The sequence below is a fragment of the Oryctolagus cuniculus genome, chromosome 13, assembly GCF_051225735.1.
Source record: "Oryctolagus cuniculus isolate XC-2025 breed Fujian yellow rabbit chromosome 13, ASM5122573v1, whole genome shotgun sequence".
Classification (NCBI taxonomy): domain Eukaryota; kingdom Metazoa; phylum Chordata; class Mammalia; order Lagomorpha; family Leporidae; genus Oryctolagus; species Oryctolagus cuniculus.
The window spans coordinates 104,832,478-104,849,208 of record NC_142879.1 but is presented as its reverse complement, the minus strand read 5'-3'; the positions used below and the strand labels follow the sequence as shown (position 1 = coordinate 104,849,208).

Genomic DNA, 16,731 nt, shown 5'->3' with positions numbered 1-16,731 from the left:
CTAAGGAGAGGTTTTTGTTCATCAAACACTAAGTGTTAGCTCCTTACCAGACTGAAGGAGGAGCTAAACATCAACACTGTGTCCCTGTAAGGACTCTTCTATGGGCTTCAACCTTTCATTTCTCTTTAAACAAGGCTTAACTCTTCTCCATGAAATACATAACTTGCCTCATTCTTGTGATTTTCTATTATCTTGTTTCTCTCATTCAAGTGACTCTAATATTCTTTAATGCAAAGAGGCATCCATAGATCTAATTGTTGTGTTTCTTTGTCAGATTGTCCTTTTTTACACTAAATTCCAATACAAAAATCCTGAGGGTCACCCAGGACCCTTTGAGTCCTTATCCTGCTTAACAGCTCACAGTGACCACTCCCCTCACCTCTGTTGCTTCCTCTAACCCTGCTTCATTTTAATTGCACAAACCCCTGGATTTTTGTGCTGTCCTTTTCTATAACTTTTAAAACCCAAGGCTTCAGCCCAGGTTGCCTGGTCTGTAGTCGTACACCTCCGCTCTTCAGGAGGCTGCTTACACTTTCACCTGGTTCACTTCCCATGGACTGTGTTCTCAAGCACACACTCACGAACGTTCTTTGGTATGGATTAACCAGTTGACAGCTAATCTTCCGCATTTTATGTTGATGCTTATGGCTGTTGTTCTGAGTGCAGTGCTGTTTTCTAATCTTGGGAAGCACCCTCACTCTTGAGATAGTCACCCACATATTTTGTCCTGCTTTTCTGTTACATGGCGAAACTTGACAGAGGGCACATCATTACTTTCTGCTTTCTTTTGGAGACACGACCTGAGGGGAGTCTTTTTCTGAAGTCCTTTTGGATGCACACTCAACTCCCATTTGGCAACAGGAGTCAGTTTGTGCTTCCTCTGCTTCCCAACATTAGAAGTAATGCATTCTCAAAATAATGGCAGGCTTAGATAACAGGAGAAATTCAGAAATGCAGATAAAGCCATTACTCAAATTTCTTGGCATTTTAAAAGAAATATAAATATTAGGAGGGACTCAGACAGTTGGACAGTTGGATACAAATGTCCACGGCAGCAGCATTCTTCGTGGTCAAAAGGTGAAAGTAACCCAAGTATCTACAGATGGATGAATGGATGAACAAAATGTTACACAAAATACTGTGTATAGACTACCATAACTTTTTAAATTATCTTACTACCAAAATCATAATTTTATGAATTCATTCAAGAGGCCTTGCACTAGTAGTAGCAAGAATATAACATTTTTATTAAATGAATACAGTACATATTTTCATCAATGAGACTTTTCATATTACCTAAAATATCCTTACACATTACCACTAGAGAGTGGAAAATTTTAGCATGACAGAAATGAAGAGATGAACTTACCAAACTAGGACATAATAGACTTTTCTGAAGATGTTCAATTTTGCCTGCTTGTTTTTTGACTGTAACTTTTAACTCAGAATTTTCACTTTCAAGCCTAAAATGTAAATTTTAAAGTAATTATTCTTACATCAATTTAAACAAAATACCATATAATTTCCAGATGAACATCTGATGGTGTAATTATATAAATTCCTTAAAAAGGTGCTGTTTATTTTTTGAACTTTAATGTATGCTAAAAATGTTATCTTGGGGCTGTACTGTGGCACACTGGGCTAAGCTGCTGCCTGTGATGCCACTGGCATCCCATATGAGTGCTGGCTTGAGTCCCAGCTGTCCCACTTCTGGTCTAGATCCCTGCTAATGTGCCTGGAAAGGCAGTGGAGGATGGCCCAAGTGGCCAGGCCGCTGCCACTCATGTAGGAGACACTGATGGAGTTCCAGGCTCCTGGCCCAGCCCTGGCCATTGTGGACATTTGCAGAGGAATCAGTGGATGGAAGATCTCTGACTCTCAGTAACTCTGCCTTTCAATAAATAAAGAATAAGTTTTTAAAAATTACCAAAAAAATTTAAAAATCTAGGAAGAAAAACTTTGAGAAGCATGATTTTCAGATGTTTTCTAGCTGTGGTTTATAGATAATGGGGAAATTTAAGGATAATATAAAAAAGATACATCTCAAAATATACTAAAATGGAAACATTTCCCTGGCTTCACACAGATGTCTTTATTATCACGACTGATATAATTTTCAAATACCACTGCTTGCTTGCTTTATAAATACTCAGGTTATTTTGTGTGACTTTAAATTGTACTTTTGCAGGTGATCTTGCATCTTCTCGGCGTCTCGTACAAGCTCTGTGTTTCGGTCCTGTGCTTCTTGCAACTAAAAGAATAATAATAAAAAAAACTTTACTAATAATCTGGTACAGTTTGACTCATTACCTGTTTTTGTAACTGTCTTGCAGGAACAAAGCTCCACCTCTTCATCTGCATATTGTTTCTGGCTACTGTTGTGCTAGAACTGCAGAGTTGAATTGTTGCAACAGGATCTCCTGGCCTACCACCTAAAATAATACCATCTAGCCTTAAAGTTTACTGATCCCTGTTCTCGGATGAAAACATATTAGTTTTATTCTTAAAATATAATTTAAAAATAAAACTAATTTATCAAGTACTCAACTGGTCAAATGGGAAAGATGGAAATTACCTTGTGTATGGTAAGTATTGTTGTAATGCAAGCATTATCACCCCAACAATTTGAACTATTTGTAGATATGGATTACCACACCTATTGCAGTGATTGTAAAAATTAGCATGATGCTCTAATTGATAACCAGCTGTTCCATGGAACAGTTTGAGAGGCAGTAATCCACTACATAGAAGCCAGAATATCGGGGTCTGAATTCCAGCTCCACAGTTACTAGCTGTGTGGTGTTCAGCAAATTAACTTCATCTGTGTCAGTTTCTTCTCTAAAATGAAATTAATCATAGTAGTCACCTCCCTAGAATGCTGGGAAGATTAAATCAGGCGATGCCCCTAAAGCTCTTAGAAGAGCGCATGGCTCATAAGGAACTGTATTTTCTATTAGCATTATTGTTGAATTCGTGTTCTACATTTTGATATTTCAGTCAGGATTGTGACACTTATCACACTGTCCCAGATCTCTGACTTGGAACTTTCTGCTTCTCCATCTACAGAATTTCCTACAGACTTAATATTCTCACATAGGCTACCGAGTCTCAAATTTATGACTCAAGGCAGCACGTCCCTGGGTTTTAGACTTGTTCTTGCATTGCTTACCTATTTGCAACTTCATGACCATAGCAGAAGTTTTTCTATTCCAAAATCCACTCTATCCCCAAATCTTCCTTGTCTAATTAAATGGCACCACCAGTCTCCAGTTGTTTAGGCTAACAAAATAAGGGTTACTCTTGATTCTTCTTGTTCCCTTTTACCTACATCCAGTGGGTATGTTTTGTGGTTTACCTCTACAGTGTTTCACACAGCCAGCCAGTCCCTGTCACCTCCATGGCTGCAGCCCTAATCCAGTAGCCGTTCCCTCTCCTAGACTTCAATGATACATTCCCACTCGTCAGCCTGCCTCAACTCTTATCCCCATATGGTCCATATTCACACGGGAGTCTGAGTGATCTGTGAAAATCAGAGCATTAGCTCTGTAGCTGACAATTCTGCCATGGCTAAAAATAACTCTCCCCAAAAAGAAAAAAATCTAGTGGCACAATCTAGGCAAATTTCCACAATTCTCAATTTTGGATGCATATTCTACTTTTTTTTTTTTTTGGCCAGGCAGAGTTAAGAGAGAGAGACAGAGAGAGAATTATAGACAGTGAGAGAGAGACAGAGAGAAAGGTCTTCCTTCCGTTGGTTCACTCCCCTAATGGCCGCTACGGCAGGTGCTGCGCCGATCCGAAGGCAGGAGCCAGGTGCTTCTTCCTGGTCTCCCATGCGGGTGCAGGGCCCAAGCACTTGGGCCATCCTCCACTGCCCTCCCAGGCCACAGCAGAGAGCTGGACTGGAAGAGGAGCAACCAGGACTAGAACCCCGGGGTACCGGCGCCGCAGGCGGAAGATTAGCCTAGTGAGCTGTGGTGGTGCCAGCCCCATATTCTACTCTTGATCTAAATAATTCTGTCCTTTTATGGCATCTCTAAAATGAAAGGGAAAGGAAAGAAATGCCTAACTTTCCAAATAGACTGTCATTTAACTGAAAACATCTGCAATTTGGAGCACAATATAATGGCCTTTCTGTACAACTTATCCTGAAATATATGAAATATATATAATTATCCACATACAGAAGGTAAGAAATAAGAATGTTCTGAAACATCCCTTTAATGTTATCCTCTAATTGAATCACTATATATAGAGATATGTAGAAAGATTTTTTAAAAATACTGTTTAACAGAAAACAAGTCAGCTTACATGAGGATTTAGGTATAATTCTTACCTTCCTATAGGTATTTTTAAAAAGAATGTAACTATAAGAAAAATTTTGAGACATAAGTACATTGTAAAGATAATAAAACTGTACTAAATTATAATGAAAATACAAAAGTATTTTAATTTATTAAACCAGCTATAGAATACACATTATTACATGAAATTTCATACGTACTTGATTGCTGACTTTGTCTAATTTTTTCTTTAAGTTCTGTGTCTCATCTTCTAAATTAATCCGATACTGTGTTATAACTTCCAGTGAAGCCTCTGACATAGATTGTTTCTTTAAAGTATCAGCCAGTTCTTGTTGAAGTTGTCTTACAACTACCTGATAAGACATTTGTTACTGATGTTATAAGTTGCCTTGATATTATATTAATATTCAAAGATGTATACAAATGCTCCCAGACATGACAGTTTGATTTATTATAATTTTACTTCATGATGGTGCAAAACCGGTACACATTCAGCAGAAAATATACTTTGAAATTTGACCTTTTTCTCGGCTAGTGATACGCCACAGGACACCTCCTCCTGATGCTGGGCAGCAGCAGTTCCCAGTCGATCACGCAGTCACAAGGGTATAACCACACCCTACACCACGCTCTGTGGCTAAGACAGGATGCTGAGGTGAGGTGAAAACTCAGTGTTTGCAGCTTAGTTGTGGTTTAATCAGCACACAGCCCTGTCATACATCCAGGAGTATCTGTATTTTGAAAGGTATCACCACAAACATGAGCTCATCTCTTGCTCATGCATATACATCCCTGTTTATTACTGACTTCAGTTAAGGGCACAGTGTTTATCTTCCTGCCCAGTCAATATTACGTTACTTACATAATAGGTTCAGCCTACTACCCATTTCTCTCCTGATAAGTTTAAAAACCTTAGAAGTCAAGAAGGCATGAATATATGGATGGAACCAGTGGCAGTAAATTCTACCCTGTGGAATGTTTTCCCTTTTTTGTTATCAGAGGCTCAAATTAACTTCAGAGTTGCTCTCATATGCGATCTTCTGCTCAAATCCTATCTCGAGGTACAAGAAATGTTCGAATCCTGTTCTAGAGGCCCTAGGAAACCTGGCCTCCACTTTCCTTCTTGACCGCAGCTCCTACAGCTCACTCCATTCCTGCAGTATGTGAATTCTGCAACCTCTCATTAGTCTGAAAATGGGGATCTGATGCCAAATTAATAAATCACAGCTACAATTATCTTTGTACAGGACAAAGTTATATCCAAATAATAGTAACTCAGCCTTGAAATAAAAATATTAAGTAAAAATTATTTGTAAAAATGTGTTCAAAATAAATCCTAAAAAAGTGAAAAAATTAAACCAGATAGAATTTTCCTAAAATTCACATGTGTCCCAAATTAGGATTTAATAAAAAGTAGATGCCTTTAAAAAAAAAAAGAGAGGCCATAAGAACACTTGATATGAGACTGGTATATTTTCTGACTTTAGTCAAATTGACACAAAAATAAACCAACTGAAAATATATAAAAAACTACAAAGAAGTGTATTTCAAGATCCAGCATTTATACTGAATTTCAACTGTGAAATCAGAAATGAGCTGTCAAGTTAAGCTGATTAACAGAATCTTAACTTCCAAATACTCATTTTAGGTATGAGCATTGCTATTCACTTCATCACGATCTTAGAACGTGACAACATGGTAACATTAAAGTAGCAATATGAACATTTTAGCAATATGAACAACTTTAGCAATATGAACATTGTTAATATTGGTCTACACATATGAACATAAACAATGTATAACTTCAAAATTTCAGAGGTAACACAGTGTCATTACAAAGAATCTCTCAGGTCTAACATTGGTTTGTTGGAAACAAGGTATATTTCCAAGACAATATAGAAGATACATTTATTACCTATATATTTTCACATTCAACCAGATTCCTATGTAACCATAATAAGTTATGAATTCTTTCAAGAAGTGTGAAAAATATTTGTCTTGATACTTACTTCTCTTTCTGTTTTCTCATTTTCATACTGATACAGTCTTTCTTTTAAATGATTACATTCAGAGGTTAACTCCTTATTTCTGTCTTCTAACCTATGACTTTGTTTTTCACTCTCAGCCTGGAGTTGCTTTACAATATCATGAAATTGGTCTTGAATACTAATTACTGTCTTTTCTTTACCTTCAACTTTATTTTGGGCATCATCCAATTGCTGTCGAAGCAACATATTTTCACTTTGTAGCTGAGACAATCTCTCCTTTACAGATTCCTGCTTTCCAATGTATTTGTTCACTTTGCCTTGTTCTTTTTGATACATGTTTTCCATTTCCTTCAATTGACACTGTGTATGGCTCAGGTCTCTTTGGACACATTCTAAAGCCAAAGTCTTTTCTCTGAGAGCATCTCTGGTGTGATGGAGCTTAATTTCTAGGCTATTAAATTCCCTTTCAGCTTTAGAAAGTTGTTGAGAAAGAATTTCATTGCTATCCTTGAGGTTAGAGACTTCAAAATTCATTTTGTCCTGTAAACAACGCCACTCATCTCTTGCTCTCTGGAAAGCGAGTTTCAGGTCTCTTTCTGATGTTTGGCTTTGATCATGGTCTTGTATAGCAGCAGTCAGTCTAGTATGGTATGATTCAACTTCTGTTTCCAGTCTTTCCTTGTTTTGTTTTTCAAGCTCCAGTTTAGAATTTAGCATTGCATTCTCAGCTGTCAGAACGTCAAGCTGTCCATTATACTGGAATATAGTTTTCGTTAACGTTTCTTCATTCAGTTTTATCGTCTTTTGAAGTTCGTCATTCTTTTGTTTTATAATTTCAATGTCCTCAAAATATTTATTTTCTTTTTCCTTGTTCTGACTTTTTATTGTGTCTATTTCAAGTTTTAACATGGCAATTTCATCCTGCAACATGTGATTTTTACATAGCAGATCTTTTTCTTTCTCGCGATTATCAAAAACCTAAGTAAAACAAAGGTAGTTTTTAGCTGGTACTCAATGAGATGATTTCCTCTGAAATTAAAGAATCTGTGTGTATTTAAACAATGAAGCATTGCAATAAGTGGGTATCCAACTGGAAAAAGTTGGATCCAAAAGCTCAAACCTGTTAGAAGCAGAAATTCTCAACAGTTAAAAAATGTAATGGAAGATGATGAATTCGTGAAAACAGAAACAAGATTTTTAAATAGGGCAAAGACGTTACTGAATTACAGTAACCCAAAGGCATAAAAGATTAGTAAATCTGACATTAAAATCAGGTTAACACTCAGCTATTTAACCTGTATATCCATCCCAGTGTAAAACACTTAAGCAGGCATAACATTTGAACAGAAGAAATTTCCAAAACTTCCTTAAGTCTCTTTTACCTGAGAATAAGCTATAGATAATTTGCTTTTCTACATTTTCAGAGTCAGTTATTAAGAATGACATTTGGTAAATGATAAATCTGGACTTTGTATGAGGTACTTCTCCATACACTGATGAACTTATTATAATTCTGAAAAGGAGAATTTGAAAATGTGAGCACACTGCAGTAGTTTCCTAGGTCTTCTGACTCCATCTCTAGTGTTCTTCCATGTTTCCTCGGTAGTATAAATATATAAATACCTTTTTGTATTCATATAGATGTCTCTTCTATAGTATAAATGTACAAATACAAAAGATGGCCGGGGCAGGTGCTGTGGAGGCTGGCACTGTGGCGCAGCAGGTTAAAGCCCTGGCTGCAGTGCTGGCATCCCACATGGGCACTGGTTCAAGTACTGGCTGCTCCTCTTCCAATCCAGCCCCCTGCTAATGTGCCTGGAAAGCAGCAGAAGGTGGCCCAAGTGTTTGGTTCTAGCAACTGCATGGGAGATCCAGAAGAAGCTCCTGGCTTCAGATCGACAAATCCATCTATTGGCCATTTTGGGGAGTAGACCAATGGATGGAAGACTTCTATCTGTCTCTACCTCTCTCTCTAACTCTTTCAAATAAGTAAAATAAATTTTTTTTAAAGATGGCATATGTTTCAAAACACTAACGGTAAATAAGATAAAATTTATAGAAGTCTTAGAAAACCATGAGATCATTTGGGGCTGTAATTTTTGTTTCGTCTGTATAATGTCTGAAACAATGAGAAAGAACACAATACAAAGAATTGTTTTACTGGTAACAAAATACTTAATAAATTATCGCTAAGTATATATTAGGGCTTACCATGTTTTTCGAAAGTTCCTTGTACTAAAATAGGACAACAATTGGAACAAATTGTTATTCTCAAAAGTGAGGAGAGCAGAGTCTGGCTCTGTGACCCAGCAGCTCTGCTGCCAGCATCCCATAGAGGCATACATTGGAGTCCTGGCTGCTCCACTTCGATCCAGCTTCCTGCTAGTGGCCTGGGAAAGCAGTGGAGGATGGCCCAAGTGCCTGGGCCCTGAAACCTATCTGAGAGGCCAGGAAGAAGCTCCTGGCTTCTGGTCAGCCATTTGGCCATTTGGGGAGTGAACCAGTGGATGGAAGATCTCTGTCTCCTCTCTCTCTCTGTAACTCTTTCAATTAAATAAATATTTAAAACAAAAAGTGAGAATAACAACCAAATTGTGGTCTCTGATATGGCATTCTTTTCCTCCTTTCCTACTGCTGAAACTAAGTTCCCATTAATGTAACAAGGGAGTGAAATTACTGCTGGAAACTAGAGCATATAGTGTTAGCAGCAAGGGTTTTGAGATCTGGAAATATCAATTCCTATGGAAAAGGATTAAAACTCCCTTCTTTGAGGGAGGCCACTTGACTATGAGAGACAGAATTGAATTAACTTTGTATTATCTAACTGGTCCCGAATGTGTGGCCACTAGCACCATCCTTACATATGCACAGTATGGTCTAAACTTCTCCATAGTTTCCAGGATGCATGCAGTTGTTTAAACACAAAAACAACAAAAACAGACACAGACTTGAAAGTGACTAAAGAAAATACCTCAGAATTCATCTGTTTTCGAGCCATTTCTAATTCTTTTTGTTTGCAAAGATGACTGGTCAGAATCCCATCTTGTAATATCCTGGCATTCTGTTCTCGAGAAAGTTGCCTCTGGGTGTCATTTCGTTCTTCCATAACCTGGAGATAACTTACATTCAGTTTTCGGTACCATATAACTGGGAAAAAATCTACATGCTTGCTTAGGAATAGTTACCCTTTAAAAAAATCTGTTAAAAGGAACAAACCATTAAAGCATTAGAACCTTTGTCACACATAAATTACTTAAAATTTCAGTTAGAAAATTTACAACAAAATTCATCAAAAACAATAAAACAGGCAGAGATGGTATTGTAAAATGAAATCTCTTTACAAAACATTCAAGTAGTTTCATTACAGTTTCAAGGTATTTAACCTGATTAATATAAAAATACTTAATTATGATAGTGATTAAATTCAACTTCCATGGCTTCACTGAGAAAGCATGTACTAAGCATAATTATGTCCAAGATTTACAATAAATAATTTTGGCTACAGATGTCATAATTTATTTTTAGGATGAGATAACACTGGGGTTTGTTTTTTAAATATTTATTTATTTATTTGAAAGAGTTACACAGAGAGAGAAGGAGAAGCAGACAGAGCGGTCTTCCATCTACTGGTTCACACCCCAATTGGCCGCAATGGCCAGATCTGCACTGATCCAAAGCCAGGCGCCAGGAGCTTCTTCCGGATCTCCCACATGGGTGCAGGAGCCCAATGACTTGGGCCATGTTCCACTGCTTTCCCAGGCCACAACAGAGAGCTGGATCAGAAGTGGTGGACTCAAACCAGTGTCCAGATGGGGTGCCGGCACTACAGGTGGCAGCTTTACCTGCTATGCCACAGCATCGGTCCCTGGGTTTGTTTTAATTCCAAATAATATATACTAAACAAAGAAGTTATTATGAGTAACAATGATTAGAGTTTGAAATATTAAATTTTGGGGGCCAGCACTGTGGCATAGGAGATTAAGCCTCCTCAGAAACACCAGCATTCTACATGGGTGCCGATTCATGTCCTGGCCGCTCCACATCCAATCCAGCTCCCTGCTAATGGTCTGGGAAAGCAGCACAGGATGGCCTAACTGCTTGGGCTCCTGCACTCACGTGGGAGAACCAGAAGCTCCTGGCTTCAGACAGGCCCAACTCCAGCCATTTGGGGAGTGAACCAGCAGATGGAAGATCTCTCCCTCTGCTTCTCTCTGTAACTCTGCCTTTCAAATAAAATAAATCTTTATATAAAAATAAAATGAAAATATTTTAAAAAAGAAATATAAAACATTGACCAGAGTAATTTACCTGGTTCAAGCTGTTCTTCACGGTCCTCAGCTCCGTTTCCAGTGTTCTCAGGCTCAGCTCCAGTTGGCCTTTCACTTCAACTTCCTTACTGTACTGCTCTTCTTTTCTTCTTAGCTGTCCCTTAATTTTTTCATACAATATGTCAGCATTTCTTCTCTTTTCTGCTTCTTGCTTTAAGGTAAATCTGCAGTTATAGATGACTCATTTAAAATTCATTTTGTTAGAATGTGAAAGTTCATTTTGTAGTCTGACTCAAAACTTTATCCTTTCTAATCACCAGGTTTGTAATTTCTCATTTTAATCTCTTCCAAAAGACAAATGTGCTTGAAAGGTAGTAATAAAAGAATGTTTTAATAATTGATAAGCTTCTGTTAATAGTAATTCTGAGAAATATTAATAGAAAAGGAATTCTGAAATTCTTCAGTAAAGTTACAAATTAGAAATTACCTTTTATACACTTAGAATTATTCCTCAATTAGGGCAGATAATTAGAGCTGATTTTTAACTTTTGTTTATAAACTTTATATTCATTAGAAATAAAATTATAGCTTCATGAAATACCACAGGTATCCCTAAGTGTCATGTCAGTGTAATGCAATACTTTCAAATGTTTTTCATATAACACATATCTGCAGGGTACTATAACCCATGATGAGGCTAAACAGTATAATATTTGGGGGCAGACATTTGGCCTAGAAGTAAAAATTGGCTTGAGACACACAGCTTTCAAATTAGAGTGCCAAGGCCGGCGCCGCAGCTCACTAGGCTAATCCTCCGCCTTGCGGCGCTGGCACACCGGGTTCTAGTCCCGGTCGGGGCACCGGATTCTGTCCTGGCTGCCCCTCTTCCAGGCCAGCTCTCTGCTGTGGCCCGGGAGTATAGTGGAGGATGGCCCAAGTCCTTGGGCCCTGCACCCCATGGGAGACCAGGATAAGCACCTAGCTCCTGCCATCGGATCAGCGCGGTGTGCCGGCCGCAGCACGCCGGCCATTGGAAGGTGAACCAACGGCAAAGGAAAACCTTTCTCTCTGTCTCTCTCTCACTGTCCACTCTGCCTGTCCAAAAAAAAAAAAAAAAAAAAATTAGAGTGCCTTGTTTCAAGTCCCAGCTGCACTGTCACTCCAGCCTCCCGGTAATGTGCACCATGGGAGGCAGCATGTGAGGGCTCACGTCATCAGATCTCTCACTCCTATGAGAAAGCTGGTCCCTGGTTCTGGGATGGCCCAACCCCAGCTACTGTGGGCATGGGGAGGAGCGAACCAGAGAATGAGATCTTTTCTAGCTCTCAAATTATTTTTTTTTTAAAGATTTATTTATTTCGAAGTCAGAGTTACACAGAAGGAGAAGAAGAGGCACAGAGAGAGAGGTCTTCCATCTGTGGGTTCACTCCCCTGTTGGCCATAACAGCTGGAGCTGTACCAATCTGAAGCCAGGAGCCAGGAGCCTCTTCCAGGTCTCTCACATGAGTGCAGAGGCCCAAGGACTTGAGCCATTCTCTACTGCTTTCCCAAGCCATAGCAGAGAGCTGGATGGGAAGTGGAGCAGCCAGGACCCAAACCAGCACCCATATGGGATGCTGGCACTGAAGGTGGTAGCTTTACCTGTTATGATATAGTGCTGGCCCTCAATTTTTTAAAAAATGATTAAAAAAAATAGATACTACCTCACACATTGTATGTTTTTTTGATGACACCTTAGTTTATCTTGTTATTATGTATGTTATAAATAATTTTAAATTCCTTTTGGAATAATTTAAGATCTAGTGTTAAATGTTTTTAAACAAGAACTCTGGATTAATTTTATTTATATATGAAAGACATGTTGAAGAATCTAATCAGTAATCACTTTGCATTTTATTTTTTATTCATGGGATGAAAAAAACAACAAATTAAGAAAAATTCTGGATTGGAACAAGCATTGTGGCACAGTGGGCTAGGTCACTGCTTGGGACACCCACATCCCATATTGGAGTGCCTGTGATCGAGTCCCACCTCTGCTTCTGTTCCAGCTTCCTGTTAATGTGCCTGGCAGATGATGGCCCAAGTACTTGTGTGTCTGCCACCCACATGGGAGACCAGAATGGAGTTTTTCCTTCTTAGTTTGGTTTTGCCCAGCTATGGCTGTTGCGGACATTTGGGGGAGTGAACCAGCAGAAGGAAGATCTCTCTCCTTCTCTCCTTTTTTCTCTCCCTTTATTACCCTCTTTCTTGGTCACTCTGTTTTTCAAATAAACCAATGAATCTTTAAAAAAATATTCTGGGATGAGAAAAATGTCATTTCATACTCTGATGGCAAAAGTATAAATTAATATAAACTTTGAGAACAATTTAGAAATATTAATCAGACTTAGTGTCTATGTTCACAAAGTAACTCTATATTGAAGAATTTATTCAAGTAATTAGAAGTGTTAAAACAGATTTATATAAAAGATGTTCCGTGCAGCATTAACTATTCTACAAAATAAAAACACCACAAAATTCAGTTTCTTGTAAAAATAATAAAATTTCCAAAGGGTAGACTTTTACCTAGTTATTCACAAGTTATTTGGAATATGCAGTTACTTATTAGATGTAGTCACAGTTAAAAATCTGTCATATTATTTTTGAGAATTTCACATTCCACAAGACTTACGAAATGTTTCAGAAGGCATGTAACCAATTCAAAATTTTCCTACCCATTTTCAGTATAACAAACAGTTCAGGGACTAGCATTTGGTGTAGTTGATAGGATAGCTGTGTCCCATAGCAGAGTACCAGGGCTTGAATCTTGGCTGTGGCTGCTGACTCCAGCTTCCTGCCAGCGCAGACCCTTGGAAGCAGCGGTGTGCAAGTAATTAGGTTCCTGCCACTCAACAGGAGACGCTGGTCTGGGCTCGGGCCTCTGCAGGCAACTGAGGAGTGAACCGGCAGTTGGGAGCTCTCTGTCTCTGTTTCTCTCTCTCAAGGAAATTAAAAACATTTAAGTGAATAGCACAAACATTTCTTTAAAACTAGGATATCAGGGGCCAGTGCTGCGGTGCAGAGGATTAAGCTGCCACTAGTGATGCTTGCATTCCTTAGCAGAGCCCTGGTTTGAGTCCCAGATGCTCTGCTGCTGATCCAGCTTCCTGCTAATGTACCCAGAAAGCAGCAGAAGATGGCCCAAGTGCTTGGGCCTCTGCTACCCATGTAAGAGACCAAGATGGAGTTCCTGGCTCCTGGCTTTAGCTTGAACAATGGATGGAAGGTATCTCTCTCCCTCTCTCTGTCATCATGTCTTTCAAAATACATTAGTTAGAAAAAAAAATCAAACCAAACCAGAAAAAACTAGGGTGTCTTACCTCAAACTGCAGCATTCTTGTTCCCATTCTACTTTTTGATGCTCTAACTGGGATTTCACCTCTCTCAGTTCAGATAGCTCTTGTTTCAGTCCACTAACCTTATTTTCCAATTTTTTAATTTTTGCAGTGAGCAATCTACAGCGATTTTTTTTAAGTTCTATTAATCTTTCATATGAGAGAACTGCATCCTGGATTTTCAGCAGGCTGACAGAATCTGTTACCAGGGAGAAAGTAAGACAGAACAGAAGTAAAATATATCAGGATCTGTTTATTTTGACATTCACTTATTCACATACAAACCTAGGACACACTGAATGACCACAATGGAAGATTTTATACTAAGCTCATCATGTGAAACAGACAAGATCTCTAATCTTGTTTAGCTCAAAGTCTAGTGGAGAAGTAAAAAAAATGACAACTTTAAATTCTAACAGATGCTGTAAGGTAACAGTTCTATGAGCACAAAAAGAATTTGATCAGTGCTAGCACTGTGGCACAGTGGGTCAGTCAGGTCACTGCTTTTGATACCGTTATTCCCGTGTCAGCACTGGTTCGAGTCCTGGCTGCTCTGCTTCTAATCTAGCTCCTTGCTAAGGCAAGTGGAAAGGCAGTGGAAGATGGCCCAAGTACTTGGCCATCAGACAGCGATGTGGGGAGACACAGATGAAGCTCTTGGCCCCTGGCTTTGGCCTAGCCCAATCCCAACCTTCGTGAGCATTTGAGGAGTGAACCAGTGGATAGAGAATCTGTCTTTCACATCAATCAGGTTTTCTAAAAATTATTTATTTATTTATTTGAAAGTCAGAGTTACACAGAGAGAGAGAGAGTGAAAGAGAGAAATCTTCCATCCGATGGTTCACTCCCTAACTGGCTGCAACAGCCAGAGCTGCGCCAATCAGGAGCTTCTTCCAGGTCTCCCATGCAGGCGCAGGGGCCCAAGGACTTGGGTCATCTTCTACTGTTATCCCCGGCCATAACAGAGAGCTGGATCGGAAGAGGAGCAGCCAGGACTAGAACCGGAGCCCACATGGGATGCTGTGCCACAATGCCAGCCCCAATTAATCAGTTTTTTAAATGAAAATAATTTGATCTATATGGGGTTCACAGATGATTTCTCTGAGGAAGATGTGGCCAAAAAAAAAAAAAAAAAAAAAAAAAAAAAAGGGATAATGCTGAGAAATGGTGAAGAATGGGCCAGGGGCAGCTAAGTAAAAGGGAGGGGCACGCTAGCCAGTCTACAGCGGGTGCTGGGGCTCAACTGCAGTTTGCCTCTAGTCAGCATGGAGTAAGAGGTGCGGATTTATCCTCCCACCCAGAACGACCCAAACAGCCAAACTACACTAAACTCAGTTTTCAAGGTACTGGGTTTTGGCAGTGAACAATGACTTCTAGAAGACAGAACAGAAACGAAGTCCGCCTTACAAATGTCCCAGCTGCCCACAGGCCACGACACAGCAAGCAGGAGATGAGGTCGAGTCTACCTGACACCCTGAGTTGACATGAAGAACCTGAGAGGCTAACGCCAGGGCAGTCAGGTATCAGCACATGGAATACTGGAGAGGAGACAGCAGTACAGAGAACGACCACCAGGGAGCTACAGGCGGCTCCTTTGGGCTTCAGCACAGTCTCAACAGTGCCTGTGTGTCAGGAAATAACCCACAACCAAGGACAACAAACACATCTGCAAAGAGAAGAGGAAACAGGGCCTGGTGCCCACAGAGTGCCAGGAAGAGTCTCCGCTCCCAGCACCCAGAGTGGAAACAACTCCCAAGTCAGGGGGCAATGGGTCATCAGAAAAGTTTTGCCTCAAGAGTAGGGAATTAGCCCCAGGCTGAGCACGTGCTCCGCTGTACCCAACACACCACACATGCCAGACCGGAGATGATCAAGCTGTTCGTAATGTAACTGTACAGCAAAATAAAGCTTGGGAAGGTAACTAGAGGCATTTTTTTAAAACAGCTTCCAGTTAGAGAGAGATGCCAATTGCTATCAGAAATAAACAGAGACGTGCTCGCTTCTGCAGCACATATACAGAAATAAACAGAGACTGCACATTCCAAAGGAAGAGATTTGCAGTTTTAGAGATAGTGGTGAACTGTGAGAAAACTTTATGTTGCTCATAGGTCCCCAAACAGAGAGAGGGGCAGAAAAAAATCTGAAAAAAATCAGGAAGACCGAATTTACCCTACATATAAAACTGAATTAACCTACATATAAAAAAGACAAGAAACTCATAGTTAGAAACCTTCCACAGAGAAAACTCCAGGCCCACAGAAACACACTGTTGAATTCTACCAAACATTTTAGAAATAATATACTTCTATACAACTGCCCAATAAAGAGAAATACTTATAATTCATTCTATAACATCACCATTATCCTGAACTGAAGCTACACAAAACTATCTAAGTAAGAAAACTCCACATGTTTTTGAAGCTACCAAGATATCCTCCAAGATTTGAATGAATTAACTGGGGTACATCCATACACCAGAACAGAGCTATTAAGCCATGAGAAGACAGGTCATTACCTAGTGAGAGAAGCCAATCTAGGAAGCTGTACACTATAGGATTCCAACTATATGAAGTTCTAGAAAATGCAAAAGTAGACAGTACAAGATCAGTGGTTGGTGGGCTGGAGAAAGGAGGAAGGGATGAGTAGGCAGAGCACAGAGGATTTTTAGGGCAGTGAAAATACTGCTTCACAGGATAATGATACATACATTTGGACAATCAGACCTTTGTTCCCACCCACAGAATATACTCCAGGGGTGAACCCACGTGAAGCAGGACCTTTGATAATGGGGGAGGCT

The 16,731-nt window shown here is 39.5% G+C and overlaps 1 protein-coding gene across 7 annotated transcripts in view; it reads right to left on the bottom strand.

The window, feature by feature from the left end:
* ANKRD26 (ankyrin repeat domain 26) overlaps positions 1 to 16,731 on the bottom strand; it is a 116,333-nt gene that overhangs the window by 23,089 nt on the left and 76,513 nt on the right. For 4 of the 7 annotated variants that reach the window (XM_051820961.3, XM_051820963.3, XM_051820962.3 and 1 more), the window contains 7 exons: positions 13,920 to 14,133; positions 10,601 to 10,784; positions 9,264 to 9,401; positions 6,314 to 7,270; positions 4,505 to 4,657; positions 2,181 to 2,251; positions 1,370 to 1,463 (listed from right to left, as the gene is read on the bottom strand). In XM_051820961.3, coding sequence (XP_051676921.3) covers positions 1,370 to 1,463; positions 2,181 to 2,251; positions 4,505 to 4,657; positions 6,314 to 7,270; positions 9,264 to 9,401; positions 10,601 to 10,784; positions 13,920 to 14,133 — 1,811 coding nt within the window. Of the gene's footprint in view, positions 1 to 1,369; positions 1,464 to 2,124; positions 2,252 to 4,504; positions 4,658 to 6,313; positions 7,271 to 9,263; positions 9,491 to 10,600; positions 10,785 to 13,919; positions 14,134 to 16,731 lie in introns of those variants that run through there. The other 3 variants (XR_016219275.1, XR_016219276.1, XM_089311896.1) reach the window with 3 other exon arrangements.